Raw genomic sequence first — 27114 nt, 5'->3', positions numbered from 1 at the left:
TCCGGAATTTACGGTAATGAGAAATAAATGATAATCCACACGCTTTGGAGAAAGAAAGTCATCGCTTGTCCTGTCTCCTGTCACACCTTATCCACGTTTGTTGTCACCAAACATGGTCGTCACCAAACAAGGTTTGGATTATCAATTAATTTGTTAACGGTACCAAGCCTGGGACCCGTTACAAATTCATGGGGGCTCGTATCTGGGATCGGCGCCGCCTTCTGGTCCGGAGCTGATCCATCCTGATGACATCTGGGACCGACCGATGCAGAGGCTGATGCGTGCGGAGTCCTGTGACCCTGAGTGAGCGGAGACCCTTGGCCCGTGGACTGTGTGACTGACCGTGAGCGAGAAGGAGGAGCTAAGATGGCGGACAGTGGGAGAAAGAGCCTAGTGTGGGTCATTAGGAAATGCCTACTCACCTTGTCGGCGGAAGAGCTCCACCAAATCACCCAGACAGTGGGTCCAGTGTCGGGATGGGAGCAGTCCGAGGCACAGGAGGGAGACCATGAGGGATGCTTCGACTACATCAGTTCGTATATGTACAGTGAGCGCTTACTTAAGTCAGAGGACAGTGGTATGGTTGAATTACTGGTTTTGAAAGATGATATTGATGCTATTCTTAAGAACCGTGATGCAATGCTACTGTTAAGTGTAAGGGGTGATTCTGAATCACAGACCATGCACACAGACACTCAACCCATTCACACTCATGATGGCAACGCCATTCAAACAAGCCAAACTACAACCGAGACCGTTCAGATGTCCCCAGCTGATGATGTAGTTACTCTTGCTACAGCCGTCCCAACCAGTTTTGCTTTGCCTAGAAATAGTACTGACAGTCTTAACACTAGTCCGGTGCCTATTGCCCCAGCATCAAGCTTAGCTAATGCTACAATGCTAAACACATCTGACACATCGAACACTGAGTTGCTTAAAATGCTCGCCAGCTATGAAGAGCTTAGCAAACAAATAATACAGTGTATTCCAGGATACTTACCTCCTACACACTTACCTGCTGTACACTTACCTGCTACACAGTCACCAGTGTACTTACCTGCTACACAACCACCTGCTACACACCTGCTGTACACTTACCTGCAACACAGTCACCAGTGTACTCACTTCCTACACACTTACCTGCTGTACACTTACCTGCTACACAGTCACCTGCTGTACACTTACCTACCACACAGTCACCACCTGTATACTTACCTGCTACACAGTCACTAGTGTACTCACCACCATCTCTAGCCCTGCCTAGCAAGCTTCATCATGATACGCCAGACAGTAACTCATCTGGTGAATCTATCACTCAGCCAATCCCTGATAGGATGGTCTCCTTAAGAGAGCTCTCCTACCTCCAGAGGAGGGAGTATAAGGTACAACGGGGTCAAATCGGTGACAGTTCATCGGACATCACCTACAACAATGTCTGCAAGCAAGTCGAAGAAGGAATAAAGGAACGCTTCAGTGACCCAGAAATAGTCTGTGGTGTGCTCAAAATAATAAGACCTGGCAACTTCAAAGATATGCTCATAAATAAAGATGACATAACAATGACTGAGCTCAAGGGGTTTCTCCAAGCCCACCTAAGAGAAAAAAACAGTACAGAATTATTCCAGGAGCTGATGTGCACAAAACAAGATGAGAATGAGACACCACAACAATTTCTCTACCGTGTTTAAAACAACGTATCCTCTTCACATCTAAATTGTCAGACGCAGGCATAAAATACTCTGCAGCTACAGTGCAAGACGTTTTCCTGCATACAGTGGACACAAACACACAGACATTCACAGAGACCTGAAACCTCTCCTGTCAAGCGGTGAAGTCCGTGATGAAACAATCTTACGCCACGTGATGAGAATCACCAGTGAGGAAAGTGAGAGACAGAGGAGACTTGGCTCCTCCCGTCGTCAAACCGCAAAAACTGCACACAGCGCACAGCTCGAGCTGAGTACAGTTAAGGGGTCTAACAACAAACAAGAAAATACGGATCGCAACACCAAACCAGAACTGTATAAGGACATTGTAGCCAAAGTAAATGACCTCACCAGAATGGTTGAGACAATGAAGCAACAAAACCAACCAGGACCGGCACACGATGAGTATCGGTATCCTCAAAATAGGATGCGACCAAGACGGGGGAGACCCTACGGTTTCCCAAAATGTGTCGAACAAAATCGTCAAGACTGCAACCATTGTTTCACATGTGGGGAGGAAGGACACCATGCAACTGGCTGTCTAAAGCGACAACAGAATCAGGGAAACTTCAACCGGCCGCTGTCGAGGGACAATCAGTGACCGGATCTGAAAATAAGTCCCAACCTGAATGTTCCAGTAAAAGCAAATCTGATAGTAGCAAAACAAGCCTTGCCTCAGCCACCACTCAAAAAAAAGCTAATACCCAAAATAACTGTAAACAAACATTGCCATCTCCTGAGCTACCACTCACAGCAAGGGGAGCCGTTGCTAACCTAATAGGAAGAAAAGCCTTAGTTCAATGTAATCTAAATGGTTTAGCAGCCACGTCATTGCTTGACACCGGGGCACAAGTTAGTATGGTAAGCCGTGCCTGGAAAGATGAATACATGCCTGACCTCAATATTCGTCCAGTGTCTGAAATAATTGAGGAAATAGATGATCTCAAGGTCTTTGCAGTAAATGGAGACCTTGTTCCATTCGATGGATGGATAGCCATAACGATAAACCTGCCAGGAAATGAGGACCCCAATCTTTCCATCAATGTCCCATTCCTAGTCAGTAGTTTACCAATGGAGAGGCCTTTGCTTGGTTTTAATGTTTTAGAACAGCTCATCTGCAGTCAACCAGAACGATTAGGTCCTGTGCTAGTTCACTTGCTTTGTAATGCCATCTCTGTTCCCAGTGAAAAAGCTGAAGCCATCGTGAGCTTTATTCAGACAGCAAGGCCAGTCATGCAGCAGGGACGCCTGAGGACAGGTGCCCAGGATATCATCATCCCAGCTGGTCAAGTGTCGTGGGTGAAGTGTCGGTTTCCACCAAACATGGATGCTTCTGGTCGTTTGGTGTTGTTTGAAACAGATGAAGACAGAGTGCCGTTGGAGCAGCTGGATGTAGGGCCAGGTCTGTTCAAAATCCAAAACCCTGCAAAGCCCTATGTCACCATACCAGTCGGTAACAACACCAAACATGATGTTACCTTAACACAAAAGACAGCTTTAGGAATCCTGCAGATTCATGCCATTCATGCCATTTGCACATATGTGCAGTGAATACGCCACTGTCTGCGACGTGTCTACTGCTTTATTGCTGTTGCCTCTTGTTTTTATTTATTTAGTTTTAGTTTTTGCACTATGTTGTAACGGAGTCTACAGCACAATAATTTCACACGTGATACTTGTACTACGGAGTGACAATAAAAATCTTGAATCTTGAATCTTGAAGTGAAGCACTCAATGCCAACAACCCATCACCGTCACTCTAAGACCAAAGGTCCACAGCTTTCATCTAAAGCACCGATTGACTGGACAGCAGACCAGAAGATATTGGAGAGGCTCAAGGTTCAAGGTTACTTTATTTTGTCTCCCAAGGGAGAAATTTGTCTTGGACACAGACCAGCAGCATACATACACAGTACAGTACACTACAAAAACATTAACAATAAGGCACACAGTGACACGTACATCCCGTCACTCACCAACGTAATAAATAAAACACCTTAACCAACATACCCAGTGCAAAAGAAGAAGCAGCAACACCTTTACTCCACCTCAGAACCTTCTACCCCTCTGTCTGCCTTCCGCAAGGAGTCCATTGAGGAGTGTAATTGACAGAGGGACAAAAGAATACTTATACCTATTATATTTCCACTTATGGACCCCATACCTCCTACCTGACGGCAGTAACCTATACTCTGGATGAAGTACATGAGAGGGGTCAGACACAATTTTCTTAGCCTGCCCAATGGTAGACTGCTCAAAGATGACCTGGGGAGTAATGGGAGGTTTAGGCATACCCATAATCTTCCCTGCCGTTTTGACCAATCTAAGGATCTCAGTTTTATACTTTACCGTCAGGTTTCCAAACCAACTTGTGATACCATACCTTAAAATGGACTCTATGCTGGCTCTATAAAAGATCAGCATTATATTTCTGCATACACCAAAGAGTCTAAGCCTACGTAGAAAATGAAGGCGCTGGTGTATTCTTGCACATAGACTTGTCACATGAGGGTGCCAGCTCATTTCACCATCAATCTGGACTCCTAGATATTTGTAGGAGGTGACCTGTTTTATGTCATGACCATGTATACTAATCAGGGTGTGGTCACCTATAGACCGGGGATCCACCACAATCTCCTCTGTTTTCCTTACATTAATTTGTAGGTGATGTTCATCACACCATCCTACAAACCTGTCCACTCCAGTTATATGGCTACTGATAAGGATAACAGTGTCATCAGAGAATTTGACCACATACTGATTGGGTTGTGAGCTGACACAATCATTTGTGTATAAAGTGAACATCAGGGACGAACTAACTGTCCCCTGGGGGGCCCCTGTACTGCTCACTGTCTCATCAGAGAGTGACGAGTTAAATCTCACCTGTTGTGGCCTGTTTGAAAGAAATGAAAAGTACCACTTAATTAAAAAAGGATTCAGCTCCAGCCTAGCCAACTTTCCTAGGAGGACATCTGGATGGATTGTATTAAAAGCGGAGCTAAAATCCACAAACAGAAGCCTTGCATATGTTTTATCATCTTCAAGGTGTTTCAATAACCGGTGGGTCAGTGTAGAAATCGCGTCACTAGTTCCACGATTCCTTGCATAAGCAAATTGATAGGGATCTAGTGATTGCTCTGTTTCTTTCCGGAGCTCCTCGGTTAAAATTCTCTCCAGGGATTTAACCACATTGGAGGTTAATGCAACTGGCCTATAATCATTATTCTCTCATCCACATTCTAATCAACCCACCCATCTTAGTATATCCAAATTTCGAGCAGCCCTTCGTCCTGCATACAGATGTGTCAGAACAAGGGCTCAGCGCAGTCCTTTATCAGCAGCAAGAGGGAAAACTGTGCGTCATTGCATATGGATCACGAACGCTGACGCCAGCCGAGAAGAACTACAACCTACATAGCGGAAAACTTGAGTTCCTTGCTCTAAAGTGGGCAGTGTGTGAAAAATTTTGAGACTATCTATTTTATGCTCCGCACTTTACCATCTACACAGATAATAACCCACTGACCTACGTAATGAGCACTGCAAAACTCAACGCAGTTGGACACCGCTGGGTGGGAGAGTTATCAGATTTCCGCTTCAACATCAAATACAGACCTGGGAAAACCAATATTGACGCTGATACACTCTCCCGTCTCCCTCTTGATATTAACAGCTACGTGACAACATGCACTGAGGAGCTGTCACAGGACGTGCTACATGCAACCTGGGAAGGTAGTCAAGCAGCCCAGAGGAAATGTGTGGCATGGATAGCTGCCCTCTACACTTCCTCTCTCGATGTGATCCCACAGCCTCGTCTACTCCTGCCTGAGATCAGTCAAGATGAGCTTGCAAAAGCCCAACAAGAGGACCCTGCTATCGGGGAAATAATAAGGCTCAAAAAGGCGAGTGGTGTCCTCACTGATGAAATACGGAGATCTGTGAATGGACTCCCCCGAAAGCTCCTTCATGAGTGGAGTCGACTACACTTTGAAAATGGAATTCTATACAGACGCACACCAGAAAGAAAACAGTTAGTCCTCCCCGCCAAATACCAATCTGTTGCCCTGAAACACCTCCATGACAACATGGGACACGTGGGTACAGAGCGAGTGCTTCATCTCGCCAGAGAAAGGTTTTACTGGCCGTATATGAAAAAGTATATAGAGGACTATGTCACAAGAAAATGCTCTTGCATAAAACAAAAGAAACCCACAATGCATGTGCGCGCACCTATGGGTGGCTTAAAATCTAACTTTCCCCTTGAATTGGTCTGCATAGATTACTTACATCTAGAGAAGAGGAAAGGAGGCTATGAGTACATTTTAGTGGTAATCGACCATTTTACCAGATTTGCTCAAGCCTACCCAACCAAAAATAAATCTGGCCATACTGCAGCAGAGCGCATATACAATGATTACGTACCTCGTTTCGGATATCCAAATAAACTCCACCATGACCAAGGACGCGAGTTCGAGAATGATCTCTTTCGAACATTAGGACGGCTGTCAGGGGTCGGTCATTCTCGAACATCCCCGTACCATGAATGTTGCATTCCTTACCTGGATGTAACCCCAGTGTAACCCGGCTGAGCGCTTATAGTCTAGTAGGAACGGGGGGTCCCCGCGCACCCGAAAGATATATTTTTCTAACATAGATTTTTGTACTCCTCAAGGTGTCTAATAAACAAATTGTGTTGTTACCCCGTTGAAATAGTGTCCCATGGGTCCGTTTGGCGGCCATCTTTGCGGGCATATTGCGATGTCTGATGAAAATGGATAAGGGTCATAACTTTTGAACTAGACGTCATACAGAGACAAATGACACCACTTTTCTGTATGATTTCTGCATGAGGAATTGATTGAGAGGGTTGTTTTAATGATTTTAACAGGTTTGGTATAGTAAAACTCAAAAACATTTGAAAAAAGTGTCTAATTTACTCTCAAAATCTTGCAAAAGAATCTATCTACATATTAGTCCATGGGCCAGAAGGGTTGGGAATAATGCTCATATTGATTTTTGGCAAGGTATACATCTCTACATACATACATCTCAGACCCGGCGTCACGAGGGGGCGTGAGGGGGCGTCGCCCCCTCACCCAGACTACCCGCCCCCTCAGTCAAAACGTGGTCCGTTTACTCTTTTTTGTTTTTGTTTGTTTTCCCAGGATGGCGAAGGTTTTCTCAGGATGGCGAAGGTAGATTTTCTTTCGCCACCTGGGATTGGTTTGGGTTTTTTAGGCTCATGGGGAGCGATGATTGGTTGTGTGTACGCATGAGGCAGAGCCATGTAGCATGAGGATTACAGCGATTGGTTAGGTTAGGGTAAAATATCAGGGTAAGCCAATCAGAGGCAGAGTAGGGCGGGACATTATGTTGGATCCGGCCTCGGGGAAACCGCCTCTTGTTGTAGGCTAGTTGATTAGGCTAGGCTACTGGAGACCCACTAGAGAAGAGAACCATATCCGCACTTTTTGAGTTATTTCGCCGCCATGGACATTAGAAAATGGTTAAAGAAGAACCCTCCGGCCGCGGCGGCCCCACTGTCACGGGCCCGTGACCGTGAGTTTGAGGAAGAAGGCGAGCCTGGCGTGGCGAGGCTGGCGAGCAGCCTGGAGGCAGCTGCAGCAGCTTTACACCGGCGTCAGGTGGGCTACCCGGGCTCGATCACATTGTTCAGTCACTAGTGTGTTCTGTTGTTTTTGGCTTCACAACATGCTGCCTGTTTGCTGGATTGTTATTTCTACAGCCTACTACAGACTACTACAGGTAAGAGGCTGGTTATTCTATTTATTGCATTGTTGTTTGATGTTTGCGCTGCTGGTACACACGCTGTTATTGTTGTTATGAATGGATTTAATTTAAATATTGGTAAGCAGGCACGTCTTTGTGGCTGTGTCTGTAGCTTGTCTATAGCCTACTGTCAGCACCATGGACAGCAACGGGGCAGCCTGCACTCTGAGCGGCCGGCCGGGTCTCTCCACGCAGCCAGGTGGGACAACATAATTAGGCTATGTTCCCGCGGGTGTGTCAGTAGCGTCTATACTGTCTGTAATTGTTGAAAAGGAACGTTAAAGCAGGCACATACTTGGTGGCTGTCAGGCTGTGTTAGTGTGTTTATAGTTTGTCTATTAACTATACAGCCTATTGTTGTAAAGCTGGCACTTGGTGGCAGTGTTTGTCTACTTGTCTGTAATGATCTCAAAGAGGAGAGGCTCTTTGGAAGAGCGTTATATTGGCATAAAAGGCACAATTACACGTCTCTATTAACGGGTCTGTAATCGCGAGTAAAACGGCTGACTTGATGCCTAGATAAGGCAACTGGTCTGCTCATGTTTTTCAAGCTGGGAATAGTGCGTTACGTTGTCGCCGCCCCCTCCTGGAATTCCAACGCCCCCTATACTGTAGTGGGCTGTAGCCGGGGCTGTGTGAGAGCTCCCTCAAGGCTTCAATGCTTGTACACCTCTCACAGCATAATAATCCCCATGGCATAATCTTTGTTCTTCTCACTGAGTGATACACTCCATACTACTAATACTGTGTAGTTATACAATCCAATCAGAATTCCCTGAATTTCTCTGTTACTCATCTATTTAAACATTTTAAACATGCAACAATTAAACAATTAACTACAGATATAATGTGGTATCAAAATCAAAACACATTATGATTTTCTTGTGAAAAACAAGACAGGAAAAGGACACTAGATCATACATGGGCAAACTACGGCCGGGCGCCACCTGTGTGGCCCGCGATGGAATTGCAAAAAAAAAAAAGCAAGATACCCGCTGAATAAGTTCATGTCATTCTGGCCAATACTCCACTTCTGTTATAGCATTTCAGTCTGGAATATGGAATATCTTTCAAATAATCTTTATGACTAAAAGGCTACATTGAATTAGAAATTTAAATAATTAACTCACTGGTTTTGGATTTATTTAGCTTCAAGACTGCATTTTTGTCCGTGTGACCCGCAACACAGGCTTTGATCATCCCGGGCCACTTACTGATACTTATGCTTAAATTAACCCACTCATATTCTGATTTATTTCAAGAAAAACATTTTGGCTAGTGGAAATTCTAATTGCCTGGTAACTTTAAAATCTAGCAGCCATATTGGCAGGTGGTCAAAAAAGTTAATTTCAAGCCCTGAGAGCAGGTGGTGACATAGGAGTGAGTGAGAAAAGGATGAAATATTGGTGGTTAAGACTGAATAATGACATCACAACTGTTAATTTAAAATTAGTTATTCCTCTAAACGTGGCTTCAAATGCACCAAATTTTTCACGCTGGCGCCGTTCAGCCCTCAGCAAAACCTGGTAGCGAGGACATTTTTTGTGGCCCTCTCTATCATCAAAGTTGCCCATCCATGGGTTACGGCATGACAATATTTGTTCGGCCCCCAGCAACAATCTGGGTTTCTCATGTGGCCCCCCATGAAAAATAATTGCCCACCCCTGCACTAGATTGTAGTTACTGCGCTTTGCATTTGTACTACCTATATATCTGTTTAAGGAATACACAGACAGAGTGTAGTGTCTGAATTTTTGGGGTCATAGGTCAAATAATAGATCATGTTTAGCCATGAAAAATACTTTATGTATACATATTCAATGAGCGCATTATCACTTTTCAACCTATAACTCATTTGGCTGGACAGTCAAAAAACTTTAAAGCCATTTTTCTCTTTCATTGTTAGCGTAGTGACTGCGGTTAGGATTTGTAGGGCAGCATAGACATAGAACTTTGCCCATTAAAATTTGGCCAGAGGCAGACCAGAAGAAAGTTCAATGGTATTCGACCAATCACGACACATGTATTGTAAACATAACTGAGGCAGGTGATTGTGGAAGTTAGTGGATGCCCCGCCTTGAGTGGACATCCTCCCTTAAGGCGGTACATCCTTTTTGACAAACTTTCCCCTCGGTGAAGTACAGATCTAGTTGTCGGGAGCATTTGCAAATTGCGGGAGAGAACATGTACTGTATGTTTTAAGAGACTACCGAAGGGTTAACACATGGGGCAGGTCGAGTGAAGCACCACCTGGCAACTGTCGAAGGAGAATGCGGGCTGTACGGCAATCACGGCAGAGAGTTCCCCAAACTTCTGACCAGCCAGATATCTTACCAGAGCAGCCAGTAGTTGTGGCGGGACAATGCCGGCGCCCAACGGGCGGAATTTTGAAACCAGATTAGAGGACCATTTACATTAAGATTAGACTGTTTTTCAGTCTTAACCATCAATTTGCTGAGTGAGTGGCGCTGCTCTTGCCCAGATGTAGCCATATAGGCTCAGGGGTTAAAGCAAAATAAAATATTTTGACTGAAAACTTTTTGAGGCCTATTTTAGCTGTTTCGGGCTTTCTAGAGTGTCTGCTTTTTCCCCACCGTGCCGTCGCTTCACATGGGTTTTCATGTAAAAAAGGGCAGACAGTGTGTACATCACACTCATTTCACTCTCAAGTTCCCAAACATCCAGTAGGCCTAATGATGCATGAATTGTGTTCTGGGCTGATGTTATAAGGTTCCACGTAAATATGCCAACAGAGACATGTGAAAATTACTGGCTATAATAAATCACAATTAATATATGGATGTTTTTTATCGAGTCAAACAAGTAGGTTAAGGGATCACTATAACAATTATAACTAACAGTAGCCACAGGAACTACAACAACATTGTCAAACATATGTCCCAACTAAAGAGGTTCTCTTCCACCAGTCACACAGCTCAGCTCCACCCAAACTCTCACCCCTCCTCTCCCACTGAGCTGATGGTCTGGTAGCCTACTGTTATGAAAACACACCAATTAATACTGTCAGACAACACCTAGCATGCCTAGGCTAACCACCTAACGCTAGTGTTATAGTTCAGCATCAAGTGAAGAGGAAACATCCCACTGCACACGGTTACATCTAAAACATATTCCTCAGAATTACAGAACCATCATGGAGTCAGGTAACAGATGAAATCAACATCTTGTTATCAACTAACTCAGAGACTAGCAGCAGCTGACACATCTAATGCTAACCAGAAAGTTAGTAACCATTAACAACTAGTTACTGCACTAGCAACAGTTGTTTGTTAATGTTATCATGTTGCGTTACAGATAGGTGCCTATATCTCATTCAATAACGTTAGCGTTGACGCTAGTGAAACTCCACTAGACTTTTTCTCTCCATCAAATAACGTTATTCTGCTGACATGCATCTTTAAGATGGAAATGACAATTAGTGACATGTGGTCGTGGAAAAAGCGTAAACCCCCACGCTGTCAGGGGGAATACACCGAAAATAATAACGTTAACGTTACTGCAGCAAACGTTTGAGCGTGTGTGTGTTAGCAAGTTTTACCTGTCCGTGTCCAATAAAAGACAACTCCGCATCGCGCATGTTTTCAAAGTTCCTCCACCTTTGCAGTAATAAATTAACTCCAATTCTCACAATAACAAACTTCTTCAGTCCAATGCTGTCATGGATAATTTAACGTTAGGAACTAACGCTGTCTGAGAGGCAGATCAGCAACAGTGTTTTGTTTAGCGTTACATGGAGTGGCTTTGCAGGGTCGCGTCAGCGGGCCGAAAACATAGCACAACGTAGCAAAACATTTATCAGCGAACATAGTGGTGCATTGAAACAGGCAAGGAAACATGACGTTCAACCTGGAAACCGTAGCAATACATTTTCAGACTACAGGCCAGGAGAATAATTTGGACGTCCGGTCGGAATTTTTCAAAATAAAAGCTTTCATTCAAACTCAATACAATACACATTGAAAATATACAAAGGGGCTTTAATTTTGGTATTTTTCACATTTCATATCTGGCACATGTCAACTTGTCAAAATTCCGAGTCGGATCGAGAGAGGCGCCAGACGGTGAAATGTCCGACGACCGGCTCTTGTGGAACTCTCTGCACGGCCGTGACCGTCTCGACCCACCTTACCACTCTTGCCACCTTTTAGAACCAGACAGGCGTGTTTGCACAGTGGCGGAGACCAGTAGCAACCCCAACACCTTGCCTGTCGGCCGGGTATGGGGTAGCTCCCTCTCCAGTTGATGACAACCAAACCCAGCCAGGTGGCACATCCCTCCCTCATTTCACCAGGTTGTCCCCAGGTTGTCTCATTTAGAAGAAGAACCCCGGCAATGCTGGGGTTCAAGAACCGTATCCACACACCTGGAAGGTGTGAGAGTGCCAGGGCTAGCCAACGGAAGTACACAGTACCCAAAGCTAACCCTTGAAGACCCATTGCAAGAAGCAGGTGACTCCCAAGTCCACCCTGGTCTGCCAGCCACCCGATTGCACCCTTGTCAGCAGATGCTTGTCATAAGCCTAAGCATAAGGGTCAAGGGATTTTGAGGGAGAGGGCACAAAACTTTCAGTTTTCCTCTTATCGATATTCTGAAGGTTTTTCCAAAGGGGTTTTGCCTGATTTATATAAAATTTTATTCCTAAAAACGTGGCAATTTTAATGCCTCTGCCGGCGATAGCCGAGCCGGAGGCATTATGGTTTAGGGTTGTCCGACCATCCGTCTGTCCGTCCATCTGATGTTCGTTAAAGAGATATCTCGGGAATGCCTTGAAAGAATTTCGTCAAATTTGGCTCAAACGTCCACTTGGACTCAAGGATGAACTGGTTACATTTTGGTGGTCAAAGGTCAAGGTTCAAGGTCACTGTGACCTCATGAACACCATTTTCTAGCTCGTTAACACGATATCTCAGGAACGCCTTAATGGAATTCCGTCACATTTGGCTCAAACGTCCACTTGGACTCAAGGATGAACTGATTATATTTTGGTGGTCAAAGTTCAAGGTCACTGTGACCTCACGAACACCATTTTCAGGCTCATTAACGCGATGTCTCAGTAACACCTTGACGGAATTTCATCAAATTTGGCTCAAACTTCAAAGTCTGGGCAGACATGGATGTCGACTGCTCACCTGTAGGTGGAGGCATATATCCATGGTACGGTCGTTCTAGTTTTGTATCGCCGTTGACAACATTTTCTGATTTATGGAATAATAAAGAGATATCCACAATCCCGCTCTAAAAACATTTCACTCTAATATGTCAACAAAAGCAAACAAGACTCTTGAATCTGGCAATGTTCAGATTTATATTCTGTAAAGTTACGCACATTTTCTAGGCTTTACTGCTCCTTCATCCGCCATTATTTTTCAAATTACTGCAAATCAGACATTGAAATATTGAATACAAAAACACCACAATTGTATGTGAATGAATAGGCTATAGTCAAAACTCATTAAGAACTTTCCAGTTTTGCACGTCCTTCCTCTGTCCTGTCCTGTCTGTCCTGTCCTCCCTGTGGAGCCATGGAACATCACTGTTCATTACTATTTGTTGTGCTTTAATATCTATAAATACTGCTGCAAGCTCTGCCCTGCTCCTGTTAGGGCACATCTGCTGCTGCCCCACAGTTTGCCTCTTAAGGTCCTCTTAAGGCATTTGTTTTTCTTTGTGCGATTAAGTCGTACATCAATAATATTTTTCGAACCTACAGTATATCAATGCAACCGTGCATATAAACAGTGAAGTTTTGCTGAGCAATATTGCGGCGTTTACTTTTTTGGACCAGGGTCAATTTTTCAGAAAGTCACTTATGACGTGTACACATCTGTTGCTGTGATTGACAGGTGGGTCAAAATTTGCATCACAATCTCATGCTGTATATTCACATTGCTCTTGTTGTGTAATGGCCTTTAGTGTGATGTCCACCCAAAGGTGGCCAGAGCAGGGTTGGGCCCTTCTGCAGCTGCTGCTGGTGGCATCTCTCTCTGGGGCTGAGGAGCAGGTGTGTCAGCAGATAGGGGAACCGGAGATCCCCCAGCTGTATAAGAATGGGGACATTATTTTGGGTGGAATCTTCGCTTTCCACAACAGCTGGAAAGACCGACAGGACACATACATGCACAGACCACCACCACTGCAGTGCACAAGGTAAATCACACTGTAGCAAGCTATTTGACATATTAAGTAAGATAGAAGATTAGAAGAGATGGGTAGATATACAAAATGGTTTCAAATGGTTACCACACTGATTTTCTTTTCTAACTGTCTGGGTCAAGTTTGAGTTTCAGAATGTTCCAGTTTGCTCAGGCTATGCTCTTTGCCATTGAGGAAATTAACAACAGCACAGACTTGCTGCCTGGCATCTTTCTGGGCTACAAGTTCTATGATTCATGTGACTCCATTGCAAGGGCAATAAGGGTGGCACTGGCCCTGGCTAATGGGAATGAGGATATATCCGCAGCCTCCAAGGCACCCTGCACCAGACCGGCCCAAGTGCAGGCCATTATAGGAGGGACCATCTCCTCTCTTTCCACGGCTATATCCACTGTCATTGGACCTTTTCATATCCCATTGGTGGGTAGTTTTTTTTATAATCATGTATTCAACCTTGTCCATCGTTCTATATTTATTTTTATTTAATTTTATTGATAATACAGTAATTAGTATAGTGCAATTTGTCTGACTGCTCACAGTAAATGCAGTTTTAAGATAATTACTGCTAATGTGCTCTATGTTTTCCTGTGTACATTGTTTTATAATTTGCACCCTCATCTTGGGAATATCCTTCCGTTCTACTCCCTAGATCAGCTACTGGTCCAGCTGTGCTTGTCTCAGTGACAAAGTTCGGTACCCATCCTTCCTCAGAACACTATCCAGTGACATCTACCAGAGCAGAGCTATGGCCCAGTTGGTCAAGCACTTTGGCTGGACTTGGGTCGGGGCAATTAGAAACAATGATGATTATGGCAATAACGGCATGGCGAGATTCACAGAGACAGCCCAGCAGCTGGGCATCTGTCTAGAGTACTCTGTAGCCATACTTAGAACAGATCCACCAGAAAAAATACAGGCAATAATTGACATTATCAAAGCTTCCACTTCCAAGGTGATTGTCAATTTCCTCGGCCCCCCTGATTTGGAAATACTAGTACATGAGATGGCCAACCACAACCTGACTGGGTACCAGTGGGTAGGCTGTGATGGCTGGATCGTTGATTCCTACATTGCAACTATGAATGGACACCACATCCTGCATGGTGCTATAGCGCTGTCCACCCCCGATGTCCATGTCACAGGCATGAGAGAGTTCATTTTGGATTTAAAGTCACTCAATTCATCTAGTGAAGAATTGTTCACAGAATTATGGGAGACAATGTTTGATTGTAGGTTCAAGCAGACAAAGGGTTCAGGAGAGAATCAGAGATACTGTACAGGGTCTGAAGATCTGTCTGGGCAGCAAAACATTTTCACTGATATGTCATACATGCCCTTCTTTAACAATGTCTATAAAGCAGTGTATGCTGTGGCTCATGCACTACATATTGTTCTTGGCTGTAAAGAAACATGCAATAAGGTACAGCCAGATCCATTCACGGTGAGCACTGAAGGCTGAATGATAGTTCAACATTATGTGCTTCACATGAGCAGATTTTTTACAGTATTGTTTAATAAATTGTTGCATGTGCATCATTCTGCAGAGCTAATACGAGGTGGTTTACGTTTAATGGAATAAGTAAAGTAATATCTATCTGCTTAGATTTTGCAGCACATAAAAAAGGTTCAGTTCAAGACAAAGGAGGGGGAGGACGTTTACTTTGATGAGAATGGAGACCCAGCAGCCAAGTATGACATCATAAACTGGCAGCCGAATGAAAATGGCAGTGTGGAGTTTGTCACCGTTGGTCTTTACGACGCATCTTTACCTGCAGAAAAACAGCTAAATCTGCACACTAAGTCCTTCATTTGGGCACAGAACTCAGAACAGGTTAATACTATTATGATCATTAATGAATTGTTTAACTTGCAGGATTATTGTATCGTACTGTCGATTTGATCAGTATTTCAAATGGTGGAAAGACAAAAGCATGTCAACATTTATCTCATACTGCTTTTTGTTCATGCAGGTGCCTGTGTCAGTGTGCAGTGAGAGCTGTCCTCCAGGAACCCATAAGGTCCTCCAGAAAGGAATGCCTGTCTGCTGCTATGACTGTATACCATGTGCAGAGGGAGAAATCAGCAACACCACAGGTGCTCTAGTATGATTTAATGGATCAAAGTATAACGCGTGTAAATTCAATATCAGCAATGAAATACATATTGAAATATAATAACAGTATTTATATGTTTATGTACAGTAGCCTACAGTTCACAGGGAAAATGGAATTCATCATCAGTGCATTTGGCAGTACTGTGAAATCTTGTTCTGATTTATAGAAAATGTTTGAGTACCAGCATGTGATTATACTGTAAACAAGATGTACATTTGTTGTAGATAACAAACTAATTCATTTTTACTACCTGCTCAATCCTTTTCAGGGTAACAGGGGGCTGGAACCGATCCAAGCATACATTGGGTGCAAAATGATGAATACATTAATTATGTAAATAAGTAGCCTACAGTCTCCCTCCTTATATAGTTTTGCCTCGAGTCAAATATTCATTATTTCTTGCATGGCCAAGATGATCAGACTTGACCTACCACCACGACTTTAAAGGAGTAGATTATGGGGCCGCTACGTGGCCTTCAAATCGAGTTTGCTGGGACTCCGGCCCGGTATTGTGTTGTGTGTAAGATCTGAGTGTGTTCTGGGCGGTTCCCAGAAGCGCACTCCCTCAGTTTCAAGTCGATCGGATGAATGTTTCTCGATATAAAAACACTTTTTGTGTTGCGAGTAGGTGGCACTATGCCGAATTGCACGAAATTCGGAACTGCACTCTGTCGGGTTCCCAACAACACACTCGTCAACTTTGAAGTCGATCGGACGAATGGTCCGTGAGATAAAGCACTTTTTTTGTTTGCCAGTGGGTGGTGCTATGCCGAATAACACGGAAGTTGGCACTGTGCTCTGTCGGGTTCCCAGCAGCGCACTACGTTTTAAGTAGATTGGACCACAAATTCTTGAGATAAACCACTTTTCTGTTGCCAGTATGTGGCACTATGCCGAATTGCTGAAATTCAGCACTGCATTCTGTCAGTTTCACCGCCGTGCACTCCCAATGTTTAAAGTTAATCGGACGGACGCTTCCCAGCGAGCACAAAACGTTTTTTCAACATTGATTTTTAGTTTACATCGTGTCAAAAAACACAATTTTGTTAATCGTATTGTTAAAACATTTGTTCCTTGACATAGAGACATTATTGATAGTGTGTGAATTGGCATTTGTCCAATTTATTGTGTAACATGAGAGTTGAAATCTGGTCTACACGAACACTACATTTCAACACATTTCATGTTACATGAAATATCATAAATATGGGACTATATCGGCTATGTGGTGCCAGCAAAAAGCTTCCAGGACACAACTATGGTTAATACTTTAGCGCAATACTATAAAATAATGAATTGAGTTCCTGCAGCAACGCGCATGCGCAAGTACTTAGTCGCTAGCTACTAGCTGTGACTGACTAGACCAAAGCAAGTCTGCAGACTGCACCGGTCTGCACCAAGTGCGGAACGAGGTGCTCTGGGCATGCTATGTTATTGTAATAGACTGTATAGGCTACAACGCTCTGTGTCCCCCCTGAGTTGCCGGTGTTAAATGAAGTTATAACTTCTGAAACCATACAGCCTACAGACTACATACACACACACACACACACAGTCAACATAATTTTAGTCTCTTACATAATATAATAGTCTGATACACATGATATAAAATACACCTGTCTCATGATCGTTTAGCCTGTGGTACCATGCAATTGTGTACAAGATAGCGATATAGTAGACTATATACTGTATATGCCTGGCACCCCATATCTTTTCAGTGAACGTATAGCTCAATTGATAGAGCATGGTGCCCTGAATGTTAGAGACCAGCGGTTTGCCTCCCGTGAGAGGTGTTGCAATTTTACTTTAAGATCATGGTGAAATGTGGTCTAAATTTGAACTAGTGGGTGAAAAAACGTTCACTTTTGAATCTTTCTTGCATGTTTTTTCAACATCCAAACGTTTTTTAAATGTCTTTTCAACCGCTTTTCAAATGCTCGCTGGGTTCTTGGGATAAACCATTTTTTGTGTTGCCAGAAGGTGACGCTATGCCGGCAGGCTCTAACAACACCTCCTGTCTATCTGTGTGGGGTGGGGGTGTCTGTGTGTGGGGCTGAGTGGCATGGTATCAGTCGGACGGGCCTGCGACCCAATGTCACTTTCGTGACACAAAATGACACAAATCATGACTGACAGACACCGCCACCCGCCCACCTAGGCCAGTGGTTCTCAACCTGGGGGTTGGGACCCCCCAGGGGGTCGCAAGATTATTTTGGGGGTCGCAGGATGATTGTCAAAGTAGAAAAAAGAACAAAATAAGAAATGATTTTTCTCCCATGATGATTAAATCTCACATACCAATGGTTTATCTCCTGATGAAGTGCTTAAACTCATCAGCTCAAACCGAGCCACTTACTGCCCCCTCAATCCTATCCCTTCCTCTCTCCTCCAAACCATCTCACCTAACATATCTCCCTTCCTCACTACCTTCATTAACTCCTCTCTGTCCTCTGGTCTTGTCCCCCCTGCTCTAAAGACTGCAAGAGTCAAGCCTCTGCTTAAGAAACCCTCCCTTGACCCTACTGCTATTCACAACTACAGACCTGTCTCTCTTCTCTCATTCCTTTCCAAAACCCTCGAACGAGCAGCGTCCGAACAACTTTCTCTCTATCTCTCCCAAAATGACCTCCTGGACCCTCTGCAGTCCGGTTTCAAGGCTTCTCACTCCACTGAGACAGCTCTTCTTGCTGTCACAGAGGCCCTTCACACTGCTAAGGCCTCATCCCTCTCTTCTGTTCTTGTCCTCCTTGACCTGTCTGCTGCCTTCGATACAGTCAACCACCAAATCCTTCTTTCCACTCTGTCCGACCTCGGCATTTCAGGCTCTGCACTCTCCTGGTTTGCTTCTTACCTCTCTAACCGCTCATACCAGGTCTCATGGAGAGGGTCCCTCTCCAGATCCTGTCCTCTTACCACCGGTGTCCCCCAGGGCTCAGTCCTGGGCCCCTTACTTTTCCTTCTCTATATCAGATCTCTTGCCTATGTGATCTCTTCTCATGGCTTTTCTTATCACTGCTATGCTGATGACACCCAGCTTTTCCTTTCTTTCCCCCCCTCTGACACTCAAATCGAGGCTCGCATCTCTGCATGCCTCAAAGACATTGGCGACTGGATGTCTGCCCACCACCTCAAGCTCAACCTTGGTAAGACCGAGCTACTCTTCCTCCCAGGAAAAGACTGCCCTCTTGCAGATCTCTCCATCTCCATTGACAACACCACTGTACTCCCCTCCCAAACAGCCAAGAACCTCGGGGTGATCCTTGACAACCAGCTGTCTTGCTCTGCCAACATAGCTGCTACAGCGCGCTCCTGTAGGTTCTCTCTCTACAACATCCGCAAAATCCGTCCCTTTCTCACAAGAGAAGCGACTCAACTCCTGGTCCAGTCTCTTGTCTCCTCCCGCCTGGACTACTGCAACGTGCTTCTGGCCGGCCTACCTGCCACCGACATCCGACCGCTCCAGCTCATTCAGAACGCTGCAGCCCGTCTGATATTCAACCAACCCAAATTCTCTCACGTCACTCCCCTCTTCCAGGAGCTCCACTGGCTTCCCATCTCGGCCCGCATCAAATTCAAGACACTGGTACTGGCCTACAGGGCAGTACACCAGACAGCTCCCCGGTACCTGCAATCCATGGTCAGGTTCCAAACCTCTCACCGCTCCCTTCGCTCCTCCACCAGTGCAGGTCGCCTCGCCCCTCCTTCGCTACGGGGGCTCAAAAGTCGCTCATCCCGATCTCGACTCTTCTCGTCCCTGGCACCTCAATGGTGGAACGAGCTTCCACCTTCGGTCAGGACTGCTGAATCACTGCCGATCTTTCGGAAAAGACTAAAGACACACCTTTTCAGGCTCCATCTGGGCCCTTCTTGATCTAACCTCGTCTCTCTCTTTCCTTATATAAAAAAAAAAAAAAAAAAAAAAAAAAAACCCTAACCAACCTTGTACCACTAACCTAAACTTGTACCACTGTTCCTTCAGAAGCTGTAGTTGTCATAGACTGTGCTCCATAGTTGATTGTTCTATTGCAGACAGAAAAATGTGTTATTGTAAGTCGCTTTGGATAAAAGCGTCTGCCAAATGACGTAATGTAATGTAATGTAATGTTTAAAGTATTATAAAGCTATATAAACTATAAAAATGATTTCAGTGAGTGAGTGAAAAAAAAAAGTTGAGAACCACTGACCTAGGCAATTATTACAATTCTAACTCTCCAGATCCTCAAAGTCCAGACTCCGGTCTGTATCCGGACCCAGTTGTTGTCCTATCCGGACCGAGTCCTATAACCTACAAATAATTGATAATAGTTCCATTTTCACAGACCGGTTCTATTTTAACCGCCACGTGCTTTTCTAGCCTTTACGGTACTGGTTTATCTACCAGGAAGCTCACAGACTAATTGCATGCGCTGTAAATCATCAGACGTGATGCTCACCCAATGAAATATGCTAAACGATTCTGCCTGTTCCCAGTGCTGCTGTGAGAGAACGACACACGGACGGAGGAGAGGTGAGATAAGAGATCAAAGTAATTATTTCAAATGGCGTGCTCTAAAAACAAACAAGTAGACCGCGAACAAAGATTTAGTTTTAATCCAGAGCGAACAGACTGTTCATTCATTGTTCTCACGGGCAGTTCAAAACCAATATGTCTCATGGGAAGTGCGATGCGATCCTGAACTGTCTATGGAAGCGCCACACATGAGCAAACACACACACTTAACACATTAAGTGCCATAGACGACCTAACTCGTCTTACATAATCCAGCGCTTAAGTGCCAAGGACGGACTAACTCGTCTTACATAAAGATTTTTTTTTTTTGACGGTGGGACATCAATCAACCCCTTTTACATCTTTGAGATAACTATTTGGAGCAAGAGCATGTGTGTAATCTATTTTACCGACCACTAAGTGGCGACAGAGACCGAGAGAAGCCACAGCCATGGGACCCAAAAGCCACGGGACCAAAAGCAGCCGCCTCTTCGATGGCGATTTTACAGTCAGAAGCCCGAGACACACACACAGAACGGACAGAGATCCCTTCCCCCCAGAGCCGCGCAGCAACGCGCGAACACACACACACACACACACACACACACACACACACACACACACACACACACACACACACACACACACACCGCGGTAGCAAGCCATTCAAGGAAATGGCGACGCGATTTTACAGTAATCCATTTCAGACTCGTCTTGCCCGACAGGCAGACAGGCAGGCAGGCAGCAGCAACGCGCTTCTGACACGCCCGCTGTTAGGAGGAAGGAGGAGAAGACACACGGAGGGAGGAGTTTGAATGAGAGGGGTGTTTCCTGTTGTTATGGAGGAAATTACTGTTCAAAACTATTGTTTAGAATGTCTGACGGTCTTACTGATGCCAAAAATGAATGGTTAAAGTGACTGTTTCACAAAAAGCCATTTATCTCTGAATAAATTTCCAGACGCTGAAACCATGCTGTACTCAACGGCTAATATCTACATAACTACTAACTCTGCAAACTAACTCTTTTAGACAGAGAAAGCACACATTCTATTAGTTATTTTTAGATGATTGCTGTTCATGAATTCTTAACAGAAAAGAATCCTCGGCTGTTCTAAAATGAGCCAGAATCGTCAAAAACACCCCTGGCACAACTTACCTACAGGAATGAAAACATGGCTGGCATTCAATGTGTTAAATCCAGACTGAGGGAGGGCACACTCACACATTCACTGCCCAACAGCATGTGATAGATAGATAGATAGATAGATAGATAGATAGATAGATAGATAGATAGATAGATAGATAGATAGATAGATAGATAGATAGATATAGTGAGAGCTCACTTCTCTCAAGAGAAAAGTAGTTTTGTTATTGGCTGGGACTGATTCATGTGAAATGCAGTCAACAAAAGGAAAAAAGGGGAAACTTATTTTTCCAAAATTAAAGCACTTTATTTTAAGATGCAAATTTTTCCAAAGCACTCTGTTGTTATATGTAAACGCAGCCATTATTTTTTACTTGAAATGATTAAAGAACATTTATTTATTATTATAGTACACTAGCTATTTATATACCATTGCTCCGATTGCCTCCAACCTTGGGTAGTGCGCTTAGGCTGACCTGACGCAGTCCAGTGCCAAATTTAGTGGAATTCAGACAGCACCAACTACTGGCAACACAAAAAGTGTTTTTTCTCGAGAACCGTTGATCCAATCGACTTCAAAGTTAGGGAGTGCGCTGACGGGAATGCAATGAAGTGTGGTGCCCAATTTTGGACAGATGCATACTCATAGCGCCACCTACTATTTAGAATTTTGTCCAAAAGCTCTTTTTTTCCGCTATTTCTCCTTCAAATGTTGTCAAATCTTAACCAAAGCGCATCACACAGCTTGTGTGGACTGTCCTGCTAAACTTGTTTTGCCGTTTTTTGAAATACCGCACCGTTGCGATATAACTTTCGACTTGCAAAGTGGGTGGGGCCTATTTCACACAAATCGCTATTCAAATTCTGTCCAATCTTCATCAAACCCCACACACAGCATGTGTGGACTGTGCTGCTCAAAACTTATTTCGTGGTTTTTTAAAAGCCTGCACCGCAGCATAGGCTATTTCATGATGATCTTATGATTTTGGGATACTGGGAGAGATGTAATTAGATGAAAAAAAGAGGACTCCCGCACACTGACTCCCACTTCAAGGCTTTTAATAATAATGCTGCAACGTTCATTTGATCCTGCCTTTTCCGACGCACCTGACGTACACGGTTGTGCAGAGATTTCAACCCGTTCTCACTCTGAGCGCGTCGCATATTGACGCTTTGTCCTGTCCCTTGTGCGTCGCTTGTTACTAACATGGTACCCTTGAGCGACACATGAAACGACTTGGGCTTTCCGACTAAACTCAATGCAAACCCATGGAAGTCATCTTTGACGCTTATGGCAACTGCTCCCCTATTAGCCTAACTGCTCCACCATTAGTCAACTGCTCACCCATTAGGGTCTGGAGGAGCTAACCTCTCCCAGACCCTAACCCTAACCCTAACCTCTCCCACCCCATGCCTAAACCTAACCTCTCCCAGACCCTAACCCTAACCCTAACCTCTCCCACCCCATGCCTAAACCTAACCTCCCCCAGACCCTAAACCTAACCTCTCCCACCTCCCATGCCTAAACCTAACCTCCCCCCAGACGCTAATGGGGAGCAGTTGACTAATGGGCGAGCAGTTAGGCTGATGCGGGAGCAGTTGCCATAAGCGTCAAAGTTGACTTCTATGGGTTTGCATTGAGTTTAGTCGGAAAGCCCAAGTCGTTTCATGGGTCGCTCAAGGGTACCATGTTAGTAACAAGTGGCGCATAAGGGACGGGACAAAGCGTCAATATGCTACGTGGTCGGAGTGAGAACGTGTTGGAGATTTTCCTCTCTTAGAGATGTAATTAGAACAATAGAAGTTGGAGAAAAGGCACCATGAGGCTATACAGAGGGGTAGGGTCCTTTTAATGCGACAATTACACATCTTTTAGAATTTTACAATAAATACACGCGCATGCACGCACGCACACGCACACGCACACACACACACACACACACACACACACAAATGTATTATAATAAAATGTTTTGTTAAATGCAAGTACATAATTAAATAATTATTTTCTGTGGCTTGGGGACGGCACGGTGGCTCAGTGGTTAGTGCTGTTGCCTCACAGCAAGAAGGTCCCGGGTTTGAACCCCGGTCCGTCCCAGGTCCTTTCTGTGTGGAGTTTGCATGTTCTCCCCGTGTTTGTGTGGGTTTTCTCCGGGTGCTCCGGTTTCCTCCCACCATCAAAGACATGTATGTTAGGGTTAATACTGTCAGTGCCCCTGACCAAGGCAATTGCGAAAGAACTGGAGTTGGTCCCCAGGCACTGCACTGTGGCTGCGGACCGCTCCTAGTTCTAGGAAGGTTCCTAGTAGAGAATGGATCAAATGCAGAGGATGCATTTCCCCATGGGGATAAATAAAGAATAATAACTTTCTTACATACTGATTTTCCATTATATGCTTCATACTTTTGCCACCGACAGCCCTCCACATTAACAATGTCACTGCCTGCTAAAACCAACAGGGTCGTTAACGCTTTTCTGCGCTGTCCATATGCTAGGTTTCGACGTAGCCTTGTACTTAAATGTGTGTTAAATTTGCAGGCTGAGACCACTGAAACTTTTAAAGCAAGTGACAGAAGCAGGCTGGTAGCAGGGCACTGCCAAGGTGGTCTTAGGGATCTCAGTCATAGTGCCACCTACTGGCAACACAAAAAGCTGTTTATCTTGAGAACCATTCATCCCATCGTTTTCATACATGGTGAGTGCGCTGCGAGGTACCCGATGGAGTGCAGTGCCAAATACTGTGTGCTTCGGAGAGATGTTCGGACCGAGAGATGTTCGCAAGAGCAGAAAGTAGCGAGACAAGCTGTTTTGGGTTTGTTGCTACGGCCGTAAACCGTTTCGCTCTGCCTAGCAACGGTTTACAGCTGCCGTAAACTGTTTCGCTCTGCCTAGCAACAGACCCAAAACAAGAAGGACGGCTTTCCACGCTACTTCACGGGGCTTTCTACATTCGCGAACATCTCTCGTTATATTCTAACAGTTAGTTTGAAAGTAATTTTCTAATTTTGTGGTTATGGCTGAAGTGGCTGCCGTAAACCGTTTCGTTTCACTTCCTGATCTGCCTGGCCTGCACACAGACTATAATCAGCAAGACAGCACTCGTCAATTCACTCGGTGTTGGTCTCATCTACTATTAGAGGTAAGATGTGAGGCATCAATATTAAACTTAGACTGTTTAATAACAATCGAAAATCTTGCTCGTAGTTACTTTAAAGCCCATTCAGCAACTTTTCCAAGTTTTGCTATGGGAGAAACTGCGCCCTCTGGGTACAATAGTATCGATATCGATATCGCCATTCAAAGTCCACAAAACACAGTGGCAGAAAGCTCTATGTACATGTTGTGACATCGGGTACTCACCACGTGATGAAATAATAATCCATAGTTACGTGAAACGTCATTTTCGTAGCAAATCCACACCGAGTTACTTCCTTGTTTTACTGAACACAAGGCTCCCGCTGTACTGCGCATGCGCGCATCTTGCCTCCGGGACCCAGGCACCAAACTGCTTAGTCCCAGGAGAGGCCTTTGGAGGGTGGTGTGTGACCAATAGAGGTGACATTCTCCCTGTTACAAGTCACTACCATCCTCAATGACTAAAAAGCTGTTATATTAAAGTGAAAAAGTTACTGATTGGGGCCTTAAGGTTTCGGCATCCATTGCACTTAGCAAGGGACGGATCTTTGAGATATTGTGAAGATGAGAAAATGCTATGTTAGTGATGTCCTTAATGTGTGCATCGAATGAAAAAGCAGAATCGAAGGTAACGCCTAGGTTTTTCACCATTGAGTTTGGGGTAATTACACAGCTCTCAATATTTAGAAGATCTATCCTATCCATAGCTACGGCCTCTTCCTTGACCCTCTCCACCCCCTCCCACCACGCACACCCCCATAGCCACCTCTCGTACCCCGACTGTCTACGGCCTTCCTATCTAGCTACGGACGATTTTCCCTAGCACCATTCCATCCCCGCACAACATCACAACACCCACATCCCTCTAGCTACTCCCCCTACCCGAACCCCGATTTGATGACCTAACTATCCCTCGCCATGACCCCTATTCCCTAGCCCCGCCCCCTTCACTAAATGTCTATGAGTGACAGACAGACTGAGTGAGTGAGTGTTGTAAAGATAAGGGAGCTACTCAGGAAATCTAATATCTCTTTTGATTTTAACTTGTAGATTCCATCACCTGTGTGCGATGCCATCCTGAATTCTGGTCAAACGAGAAAAGAGATGGCTGTGAAAAGAAGGACACAGAGTTTCTATCATATGAAGAGATTATGGGGGCACTGCTCGCAGCGGCGGCCCTGTTAGGAACATGCATGACTGCTATGGTGGCTTTCATCTTCTTCAGATACAAGAACAGCCCCATAGTCAAGGCCAACAACTCTGAGCTGAGCTTCCTGCTGCTCTTCTCCCTTGCTCTGTGTTTCCTCTGTTCTCTGACCTTCATCGGCCGGCCCTCTGAGTGGTCATGCATGCTGCGACACACAGCATTTGGCATCACCTTTGTCCTCTGCATGTCTTGTGTTCTGGGGAAAACTATAGTGGTGTTACTGGCCTTCAGGGCTACACTCCCAGGGAGTAATATGATGAAATGGTTCGGCCCTGCTCAGCAGAGACTCAGCGTTCTGGCTTTCACTCTCATACAAGTCCTGATTTGCATACTTTGGCTAACTATCTCTCCTCCTTTTCCTTTCAAGAATTTTAAACACTTTAAAGACAAAATCATCTTAGAATGTGCATTAGGCTCAGCGGTAGGCTTCTGGGCTGTGTTGGGGTATATAGGAGTCCTGGCTATGTTCTGTTTCTTTCTAGCTTTTTTGGCTCGGAACCTGCCTGATAATTTCAATGAAGCCAAATTTATCACCTTCAGCATGCTGATATTCTGTGCGGTCTGGATTACCTTTATCCCTGCGTATGTCAGCTCTCCAGGCAAGTTCAGTGTTGCTGTGGAGATATTTGCAATTCTGGGCTCCAGTTTTGCACTGCTAATCTGTATTTTTATTCCCAAATGTTACATAATCTTATTGAAGCCAGAAAAGAATACAAAAAAGAATATGATGGGTAAAATGCCATCAAAATCATCATGACTCAAGGGAATAGGCATAGTAGAATGACAAGAACTTGTTTAAATGAAATCACATTTCATTCATGCAATAGCATACATCATACATCATAATAACTGTGGTTGCTGACATTAATCACAATGATTGATAAGCACTATGTGTTGTTGTTACTAGCAAACATGGATGGATTTAGCAGGGGGGCCAGTGGTTAAAAAAAAATCTCACCATTGTAAATCTCCATGTTACGTTCTGGCTGAATATGATCATTCTGCCAGGGCCTTGCTACAGCCGCGCTGTGGATGCTATGGAATGCCCTCCCCAGTCACATCGGGCAGGCCAAAACTCATTGGGCCCTATCTTGGTACAGGTGATATTGTATCCCCTATTTGTGCTTGCGCACCTGTTTGCGCATGCCTTAAGGCAGGGAAGATAGCAGTCCGCCCCACGCTAGTGTTCAGGTGTTATGCCGAGTTGGTAACGCTTTATATTAAGGTTCTATTAATAAGCGTTAATTAATAGGTAATAAGGCTCTTATAAGGTGCTTATTAACACTATTATTATGTTAATAATACTATATAAGTGTTAATAATCGCATTATAAACATATTTATTGGTAGCTT

The 27114-nt window shown here is 44.5% G+C and overlaps 1 protein-coding gene across 1 annotated transcript; it reads left to right on the top strand.

Moving 5' to 3' along the window:
- Positions 1-7195: 7195 nt before the first annotated feature.
- On the top strand, positions 7196-26519 carry LOC310770640 (extracellular calcium-sensing receptor-like; the record flags this gene model as incomplete). The annotated part of the gene is made up of 7 exons (XM_083663383.1): positions 7196-7377; positions 13449-13664; positions 13793-14090; positions 14320-14706; positions 15283-15501; positions 15641-15764; positions 25606-26519. The coding sequence occupies 7 exons, from the start codon at positions 7196-7198 to the stop codon at positions 26517-26519; spliced, it is 2340 nt and encodes a 779-aa protein (XP_083519509.1).
- Positions 26520-27114: the final 595 nt, after the last annotated feature.

Source organism: Poromitra crassiceps, assembly GCF_964638095.1.
Source record: "Poromitra crassiceps genome assembly, contig: HAP1_SCAFFOLD_139, whole genome shotgun sequence".
NCBI classification, from domain to species: Eukaryota; Metazoa; Chordata; class Actinopteri; order Beryciformes; family Melamphaidae; genus Poromitra; species Poromitra crassiceps.
The sequence above is the reverse complement of the archived record's forward strand: the minus strand, read 5'-3'. Positions and strand labels throughout refer to the sequence as shown.